This window comes from Clupea harengus, chromosome 12 (assembly GCF_900700415.2).
Source record: "Clupea harengus chromosome 12, Ch_v2.0.2, whole genome shotgun sequence".
Taxonomy (NCBI): domain Eukaryota; kingdom Metazoa; phylum Chordata; class Actinopteri; order Clupeiformes; family Clupeidae; genus Clupea; species Clupea harengus.
The window spans coordinates 25,299,849-25,309,960 of NC_045163.1; the positions used below are offsets into that span (position 1 = coordinate 25,299,849).

At 46.4% G+C, this 10,112-nt stretch overlaps 1 protein-coding gene across 1 annotated transcript in view; it reads left to right on the plus strand.

Annotated features, from left to right (window-relative positions):
• LOC116222818 (putative cytochrome P450 120) overlaps window positions 1–5,250 on the plus strand; it is a 44,254-nt gene extending 39,004 nt beyond the window's left edge. Inside the window, exon 11 of the mRNA XM_031577672.2 lies at window positions 4,262–5,250. Coding sequence (XP_031433532.1) covers window positions 4,262–4,477 — 216 coding nt within the window. The 3' untranslated portion in view covers window positions 4,478–5,250. The remainder of the gene's footprint in view (window positions 1–4,261) is intronic.
• The last annotated feature ends 4,862 nt before the right edge of the window (window positions 5,251–10,112 follow it).

The window sequence follows — 10,112 nt, forward strand, 5'->3', positions numbered from 1 at the left end:
CTGTGGAGGGTGCATGGGCTGCTCATTCACTGTGGCCTGTGGAGGGTGCATGGGCCGCTCATTCACTGTGGCCTGTGGAGGGTGCATGGGCTGCTCATTCACTGTGGCCTGTGGAGGGTGCATGGGCCGCTCATTCTCTGCTTACTCCACTGTCGGTAAGAGACCAACACAGAGCATGTCTCACAGATAACCATGGCAACAGTCCGCTGAGAATCTGACTGGGCAGATGAAGTGCTTTTCAACAGAAATGGTCTCTCTCTCTCACACACACACACACACACACACTCACACTCACACCACACACGCACACACACACCACACACACACCACTCACACACACACACACACACACACACACACACACACACACACAGTCTTAGCCCTGTCTCCTTGGCATGGGCGGAATGCATTTTCCCTTACATTTTGCAAGGCATGGTCAGGAAAATGATTAGTCTTTTCCTATCAGCAGATGAGGCTGACCTCCGATCAGAGGTGTCCTGTTACAGTCAGGTTGTGGATGCTGCTCCCAGACACATCAGCACCCAGTACTTCCGTGGTCGTGGGGACAGGCAGAATATCATGTGGCAACACACAGATACGCCATCGGCACTTATACTTGGCATTTACTCATTCTGCCCACCTGCCATTTTTGCAGTGCTCTGGAAGAATCTTATCAGATTCATATCTTAATAGCAGGAGGGGACAGGTTTCTTCATTCCATTCTTTCAAAACAAATGGTGAACAATGACGCCAACGATTTCCAGCTAACTGTTGTTTCACCGGTACAGCCCACACCTTTGCCCGAAATATGTCTGGAGAGAAGCATCGACGGTTAGTCAGGGATGACTAATGGGGTTGTCTTTGGTCTGACAGCCCTCTCAGATAGTCTCTTACAGTGGATTGGTCTCAGATAGTCTCTTATAGTGGATTGGTCTCAGATATTCTCTTCCAGTGGATTGGTCTCAGATAGTCTCTACAGTGGATTGGTCTCAGATAGTCTCTACAGTGGATTGGTCTCAGATAGTCTCTTACAGTGGATTGGTCTCAGATAGTCTCTACAGTGGATTGGTCTCAGATAGTCTCTTATAGTGGATTGGTCTCAGATATTCTCTTATAGTGGATTGGTGTCCAAATCCTTACCCCTGTCCCTCTTGCAGAGTGCTGGGAAGTGTTAAAAGGGGTCCGAATAGCACCTCAGTGGGATGGGCCTGGGCCTGGACCTGGACCGGTGCCTGGACCCCACATGGACCTCCTCTTGGGTGGGTTAGGGTGTGAAAAACATGAGAAGAGATGGTGGAGAGTGTGTCCACACAGGTGGAGAAGTGGAGAAGTGAGGAGTGTGTCCACACATGTGGAGAGGTGGGGAGTGTGTGTGTGTGTGTGTGTGTGTGTGTGTGTGGAGAGTGTGTGTGTGTGTGTGTGTGGAGAGTGTGTCCACACATGTGGGAGGTGGGAGTGTGTGTGTGTGTGTGTGTGTGTGTGTGTGTGTGTGGAGAGTGTGTCCACACATGTGTAGAGTCTGTGTGTCAGGTGTGGTCTTCCTCCTAAACGCAGCTCACTGGGTCAAGGGTGTCTTTCTCCGTGACACAGCATCGGTTAATCATTGGTATAAAAACAAAAGTCTACCTCATAACTACAAAGACTACTTATTAGTCATCTCGAATGATTCATCAAGAAATATGTGAACTTTAAAATTGTCTCTGTGTTTGAAGTGGTAGGGCATGGCACGGGCCGTGTTCTTGAGCTATTTATTTTCCAGGGGATGGTGAGCTTTGAGCCCTGTGTGGTTAAGATAGACGTGCGTGTCCGTGCGGTGACGCACCTTTTGAATGTACTTTTTTTTTTGTTTTGTTTTTCACAAATGTCATCTCAGAGAAGCTTTCAAACCCAATCGTGTAGTTTTAGACGTATGAAGATGAGTCGGGGTGAGTGGAGAGCGGGCCGGTGTATTTGGGTCAACGGCGTCTCTCCCCCCCCCCCCCCATAGGCTGTGACGTGGAGCCGAAAATGGATAACGGGCGAAGCCGGGGGCCTCTGCTTCGCTTCCGGTGATTTTCTCTCCCCAGGCTCATGAAAATAGTGCGTCGGGGGTTTTACAACATGTGCCTTTGAATAAAATATAGATTTGAACTTTTTCCTTGCGCTCAGGGCAAGAGGCTTTTCTAGGACACAGGATAGGATTGAACGATCAAGGATTTTACTATACTGTAGTAGACAAAGGAATTAGAGAGTAGCAGGTAGTAAGTAAAACTGTTGCTGTGTAGATTGGTTATACTGCAAAATGCCTAATTTCACATCTAGACATTCATGAAACGCTTTAAAGTTGTTGTTTTTTTTCATGACAACTATGTCAAAAGTCTTTCTATAGGGGACTACATGGCCATACTTCTTCTTAGAGTAGATAGAGAATATTATAACAAAGACTATATTATAGCCAAGAGTATGACCTTAGATATTGGTGTGAATATTATAACAAAGAGCATGACCTTAGATATTGGTGTGAATATTATAACAAAGAGCATGACCTTAGATATTGGTGTGAATATTATAACAAAGAGCATGACCTTAGATATTGGTGTGAATATTATAACAAAGAGCATGACCTTAGAGATTGGTGTCCTTATCCATGTCTTGAGATTAAGGTCACGGTTATTTGCGTTATGACTGAGACGTTGTTGGGAGATGTCTGTGACCTGATGTGCGTTGTGTGTGTCTGTGACTGTGTTGTGTATAGTGTGTAGTGTTGTGAGATTGAGATGTCTGTGACTGGTGTGTGTTGTGTATATTGTGTAGTGTTGTGAGATTGAGATGTCTGTGACTGATGTGGTGTGTATAGTGTGTAGTGTTGTGAGATTGACATGTCTGTGACAGATGGGGTGTGTGTATAGTGTGTAGTGTGTAGTGTTGTGAGATGTAGATGTCTGTGACTGGTGTGTGTTGTGTATAGTGTGTAGTGTTGTGAGATTGAGATGTCTGTGACAGATGTGGTGTGTGTATAGTGTGTAGTGTGTAGTGTTTTGAGATTGTGATGTCTGACTGGTGTGTGTTCTGTATAGTGTATAGTGTTGTAAGATGTAAATATCTGTGACTGATGTGTATAGTGTGTAGTGTGTAGTGTTGTGAGATGTAGATCTCTGTGACTGATGTGGTATGTGTATAGTGTGTAGTGGTGTGAGATGTAAATGTCTCTGACTGCCGCGGTGTGTGTGTAGCATGTTGCGTTGTGCGATTGAGACGTCTCGTCTCGTCGGCGGTGTAGCGTGGTGTTTTGGCTGCTGGCGGATGTCAGGGTGTCCGGGGGCAGTGGGGGGGCAGTGGGCCGCCTGCTGGGGGAGACAGCTGCCATGGCGGGGGGGCCCCCTTGAAAATATCACCGCCCAGCGGGGGAACCCCAGACCATGGGGGAAGACGTGCACGCACTCCGATGTCCTCTGGAGTTGAGATCATGAGATGAGGTCATAGCGAGGTGCTAACCGTGTGTGGCCTGCATTTGAGAAATGTTGGGAAGGGGTTTTAAGTAGTCCTTAGAAAAAAGGAACCATTGAATGGATGTGTGTTGGATTTTATTTTGATTACTTATTCTGTATGTCTGATCGAACGTAACAAATATATTTAATATTTATCATTCATTCATTTTATTCATAACATATTGGATTCACGTTTGGTATGTCCTTTCTACAACTACCACACCTAAACGAGTTTCAGTTTCACTATGAGATGTTTTGATGAATTTCACAATTTCACTCAACTCAATTCAATTCAGTTCAATTTTATGTGATGTCCCACATCCTCTCAAGTACTTCTGTTTTTGATTCAATGCTGAATAAGATCAGAAAATCTGTGAATGAGGTCATTTAAATCTGTGAATGAGGTCAATTAAATCTGTGAATTAGGTCAATTATTTGCTTTTTTATTGGGGATGTGGATGGTACCCTTAAGTGTCTGTTTGCTCCGCTGCGCTCTTAGTGTGTCAGGCCTCCTAAGCCCCAGTAAGACACGCGTCTCCTGCAGGGACGTCCCTGACCTTCATTTGGAGACCGATCTTGATGTGTGTGTGTGTGTGTTGTGTGTGTGTGTGTGTGTGTGTGTGTGTGTGTGTGTGTGGTTGTGTGTGTGTGTGTGTTTGTGTGTGTGTGTGTGTGTGTGTGTGTGTGTGTGTGTGTGTCTGTGTCTGTGTGTGTGTGTGTGTTTGTGTGTGTGTGTGTGTGTCGTGTGTGTCTGTGTGTGTGTGTGTGTGTGTGTGTGTGGATCCCTCCTCCAGGCCGCGTGTGGCTATCTGCTGCAGCACTACGACTGGAGCCTGAGTCCCTCGGACCAGACCCTGCAGTACAAATGGCTGCCTGTCAGCAGACCAGAAGATCCTCTGATGGTCGTCTTCACCCCTCTCCGTGACCAGGCCTCACGTCAGCCCCAAGACTCCACACGGGATACATGCACACACACACAAGCTGAAGCAAGGAAGAACACTAATGATTGACAAGTAGACAGGCAAGAACTTGTATAGGTTCACAGGCTTTATAGGTTCATAGGTTTCATAGGTTCACAGGTTTTTCATAAGATTGTTGTAGTAGATTCATTGTAGTGCAATATGACTCTGTCATTTTTGGGTAGGTAGGGGGGCAGTCTCTGTAGCATTTGTATTCCATGGGAACCCCCCTTAACTAACCCCCAACCCCATCCCTAACCCCCAACCCCCTCACTTTCATTCCGTAGAGGACTAGTTTTCCTTCCAGTGTCTTGCAGCCTGAGACAGAGAGACTGTGAATCCCCCACAGGTTAGTGATGCCTAGTGACATGAGATGACTCTCTGCTGCTCACCCTTGTGTCTTGTCTTTTACTTCCCTTGCTTGGCTGTTCCTGCTGCTCTGGCTGCTGTCTGAAGAGTGATCAGGATCCTCAGTCCTTTCCATTCTCTTCAGCTGCATTGTGCTTGATTAGCTCATCTGGCTGTAAAGAGCCATTGTGCTTCATTAAGACATGATTAGCTCATCTCACAGTAAGATATGTCACAGTAGGAACTACGGCGGTTCATTAAGACAGGAATGTTTGGCTTTTGTGGCCTTAATCTTTTCAAATGGGTTTTTTTTTTTTTTGTTTTTTTTTTTTTCAATGAGGAAATCCAAAAGACAGCATCAGAAGAAAGACTCTAATACAGACATCAAGGAGTATCCTCTGAGCTCCTCTCTTCTCCTACTGCTGCCTCCCTCGCTTTCTCTTTCTCTCTCTCTCTCTCTCTCTCTCTCTCTCGCTCTCTCTCTCTCTCTGCCTCTGCTTGTGCCTTCTCTCTCTCTCTCTCTCTCTCTGCCTCTGCTTGTGCCTTCTCCTGCTCTCTCTCTCTCTCTCTCCTCTCTCTCTCTCTCTTCTCTCTCTCTCTCTCCCTCTCGCTTCCTCGCTCTCACATAGCAACCGCAGGACTGCTTAGCAACGGCTGCTCCTAGTTAAACGGCAGTGCGTCGCCGTGGTTTCTGTTGTGGTGGGTTGTTGTCATGCGCTTCTCATCCCTCCCCTGCCAGTGATGCTTCAGTGTCCGTGTCAGTCCCGCTGCGGTGGCTCTGAGGCCGAAGTTCTGCACTGAAATCAGGTTGAAATCGTTCGATTAGCTGGACCAAAACTGCAATGTAAGAACATTCCCTTTGTTAAAGGTATTTTATACAGATGTATTTATACAGGATGTAATATATTTTAGTCTTCTTGCACAAGCATTGTGAAATGAACACTATGAGACCCTCTCATAAACGAAACTACAATGAACATTGACTCTTGTGTCTTTTTTCACGTCTAAACTACATTATGAATACCACACATTTTGTACATCAAGGGACTGGATTTCCCATGTGTCTGCAAGTGTATCTTTTGAGGCCAGATGAGGTTGTCTGATGTAGGCACATTTTGTTGCTGGAAATTCAACTGACTTTGCTTCTTTCACCTCCAGTGATGTGCTAGCTGCAAGTGCACCCACCCGTGCAGAGGGATGCGTTACTGCGTTCACTTTCCAGAAAATCGGCACTGAATCCTTGCAAAACAGACATTATCAGACCACTGTATAAGGCCAATGGGTAACTGATAGCTTATTATTGCAGTCACCATACTTCTCTCTGCCTTATCATCTCCCTTACACACACACACACACACACACACACACACACTCCATACCTTTGACATCCTCCTCAGCACAGTGAAGGTCTTAGAAAGAATGGCGTGTGTGTGTGTGTGTGTGAAGTGAAGTGAAGTGAAGTGACTAATGCATGACTCATAGCCTAGCTGCTGCTGTTTCCCTCTCTGTTTCCCTCTTTCCTTCTGTCTCTCTCTCTCACACACACACACACGCACATACGGGGACACACTGTCCATTTCAGCACACCAGATAGGGTGAACAAAACACCATTTCGAGTTCTCACACGCCACTGCAAAGTCAGCCATGTTGATTAGCCTGGCGGTGGCTAACAATGGACCAATCTTCTCCCCCCCCCAGCTGAGTCACCTGCACCCTCTCCGACGGCCGCATCTGCTAGGCGACGGAACACACAGTGCTCTCCTCCGTACACAGAGAGAGGATAGGGGAGAGGAGAGGAGACGGTGGCTAGGAGCAATCTCCTGCCGGCACATGTGGCTTAATGGGCTATTTGTCTGGACAGGAAGAGGGCTTTATGGTCTCCGGCTTCCTGCTCTGACCCTGGAGCCTCCGGTCGGAGCGCCGGCCAGGAAGTGCGCGTGCCCACTGCTTTTGTTTTGGCTTGTTGGTGTGTGTGCTGATGGTGCTCCCCCCCCCTTCCCTCCTGCTCGCTCTCCTTCTCTCTCATTCACTCTCACGCTGTCCCTCTCTCTATCCCTACCCCTCTCTCTCTCTCTCTCTCTCTCTCTCTCTCTCTCTCTATCCCTACCCCTCTCTCTCTCTCTCTCTCTCTCTTACTATCTCTCTCTATCCCCCCTCTCTCTCTCTCTCTGTTTCTCTCTCTTACTATCTCTCTCTATCCCCCCCTCTCTCTCTCTCTGTTTCTCTCTCTTACTATCTCTCACTATCCTCCCCTCTCTCTCTCTGCTCTCTCTCTCTCTCTCTATCTCCCCTCTCTCTCTCTCTGTTTCTCTTTCCCTCTCTTACTATCTCTCACTATTCCTCTCTGTCTTCTCTATGCCTCTCTCTCTCTCTCTATCTATCTTTTCGTTCTCTCTCTCTCTCTCTCTATCTTTTCGTTCTCTCTCTGCCCTCGTGTGATACTGACATGGGGGACAGGTGTATCCCCAAAAGAGGGGACCCCACCCTTTTTTGATTGTCATTCCTGATTAGAAACGTCTGAAGGTATCGTGAACCCCCTCTTCACCTACCCCCACCCCACCCCTGTGCTCCCATGGTGGATGTCCCAGGTTGTGTTATTCATATGCTAATAATCCTCAAAGGAAGAGCCCACAGCATGGAGCCGTGGCGCAGGCAGGAACTGGATCTCCAAACGGGCTGATAATTGCTAATAATTGCCCTGCTTTTGTCCCCCTCCCCCTCCCCCCTCCTGTGGGCATCCACCTTAGGTGACACACCTTGTAGTCAAATAACAGACTGCAGATGTCTTTAAAACGGTCCTAAGTGCTCTGAGAGTGACCACACCTGATTGCCTTCTGATCCTTGTTTGTTTTTTTGTGTTTGTGTGTGTGTGTGTGTGTGTGTGTGTGTGTGAGTGTGGATGTGTGTCGTTGTCATTGTTTCCGGCCAGACTATCCGTGTGATCTTTATCTTGAGTGTCTGTGCTGGCTGTAGTCCAGACATGTTCTCTAATGAGGCTTAATTCATTTCAATGGGCTCCTCTCTTCAATGGCCGCCCAAACTAAAGGTGCATACGTCACACAAAAGTGATCCACTATACCTCTTTTGAACTGCTAATGTAACGGCCTCATTTTTGAGCCACTAGCTTAAAGTTAATCAAGCGGCCTTGAATGGGAGAACCGATGCTGCCTCATAAAATGGTGATGCATGAGAGATCCTCACAGGAAGCCTTGCTTGCAGTGGCTCAATGATGAGGCTGACTGTCTCAGTTTCTGCTACAGTGAGTGTGTGTGGCACTTAATAAAGGAACTATCGTATTAGGGTACACCGGAAAGCTTCTCGGTGGCTGAGGGAGTCAAGGCCAGCGAGTCTAGCAGGAAGCCAAGGCAGCCCCCCAGGGTCAGGTCAACTCCATTATCAGGGAATGTATTGGCTTCCTCTGCAGCCGGAGGACTTTATAATAATGTTAGCGTGCTGACTCCAGTTAGGAGACCTCATCTGGCAGGGATTGGGTGGCTCTCTTTTCTCTCTATCGCGCCTGTTCTAGAATCAGAACTCAGAATCTCTTCCTCCACTGGCATTAAGTGAAGGTTGAAACAATGTGACTGGCCCCAGATCATCACTCACAGGCTCTGTGTATGTCCAGCCACTTCAGAGCAAAATGTTTTTATTTTTTATTTTTATAAATGCTATGTGGATAAATGGATTGGATTTAATATTGCTAAATGTAATATTCAAGGGTGACAGGTGAGATGATTTAGCTGAGTCTGTGGAATAGAAACATTTGAAGAGACTGTCTCAAGTTCAGTTCTGCTTTGGCCACTGTATCCACGCTGTTACGCCTGCACCACACTGATCCTTCCTCTGTCAACTCAAAAACACAATGATGCCATTTGTTAGTGTAGTTTATGTAAATACACATCTAGTGTAGAATGGATAATATGATTACATTTAAGCACAAATGCTGTGTAGACTGTGCATGCTGCATTTATTGTACATCCAAACATGGTGGGCTGAGTGCATGTTGTCAGAAAAGCCACTATAAATAGATGATTGACCTGAAATGGGGCATTTTCCACAGGCAGCTCACTGAACACAGGGGCTAATTCAGTTTTGTTTTGGTCACGCTGGCACATCCAATCTCCCTCAGCTGCGGGCCAGTGATGGATGGATCGTTAGGGCTTAAGCGAGGCCCATGCAAAACAGCAAGACGCAAGCGGCAAACGCTTCCACCGACGTGAACATCAGCACTTCAGAAAGAGGAACGATAGTCTCGCAGGGAAAAAAAAAACAGTCTGACTTCTTCCCTCGCTCTTACTCTCAGTCCCTCTCTCTTTCACTCTGTCTCACTCTCTCTTTCCCCTCCCTGTTTGTCTCTGTGGACAGCCAAGGTGCCATGAACTTCTCTTTAATTGCGTCATTTTTCATCCTGAGAGCCTCCTTCTCTCTCCTGTCTCCTTCATCAACAGGAGCCATTCATTAAAGCACTAACACTTCCCCTGCTCTCCACGCGTTCAGCCGGCAATCCGCCGTCTGAGTTTTCTCGTTTAGAGATAACACATCTGCTAACACGCCCGTTTTATCACAAGTGCAATAAGCATCCATATGCTTCACCGCCGCTCTGCAGCCGCTGGTTTAATCAGTGACACCAAAGTTACTCTCATCCTTCTTTACTTCGTGATTCAAGCACACACAAACAAACAGACATGCTTGCCAGACAGTTCTGCACGTCCCATGTTCTAGGTCTTTGGTAAATGATAGAGATATGATTTGTTTACTTAACTCAGCTGAGGGGGGGGGGGTAGTAGGTAGCTTGCTGTAAGACGACAGCTATCAACAGTTAATTTAGTCAGTTCAATAGTTTGTCAGCCAATCTGATACTTTATCCTTGGCTGACAAACTATTGAACTATCCTATCCTTTGTCCTTCATACATAATTAACGAATACAAATAATGTTCTTTTAAAATAAGAGCATATTGTTAGATGTAATTGGGGTTCAAGTTAAGCTAACATTAGTGTCAGTAATGCGAATAATACACTTACAGGAGGGTAACATATCATTATGTGTTTTTTAAGTACACTGTAATAAGGACATTAAAGATAAAGTGGGGGCATAATTGCAATGAATGACAAGCAGTGATGGGGTTGGGGTAACAGTGGGGCAGCCTAACGGCCGTCTACCAGAGGCACCTATTATAGGTTTCATGCAGTCAAATATATCATTAGCGGGTTTACAGGGGAAGCTGAATTGCCACTCTATGTAAACAGGATGCGGATCATGACTGGAATCTGTATAACTCTCAGAATGTTAATGATTCTTTGGGACATTTCGCCCTTGCCGTTGTTTTGACTTTGGTA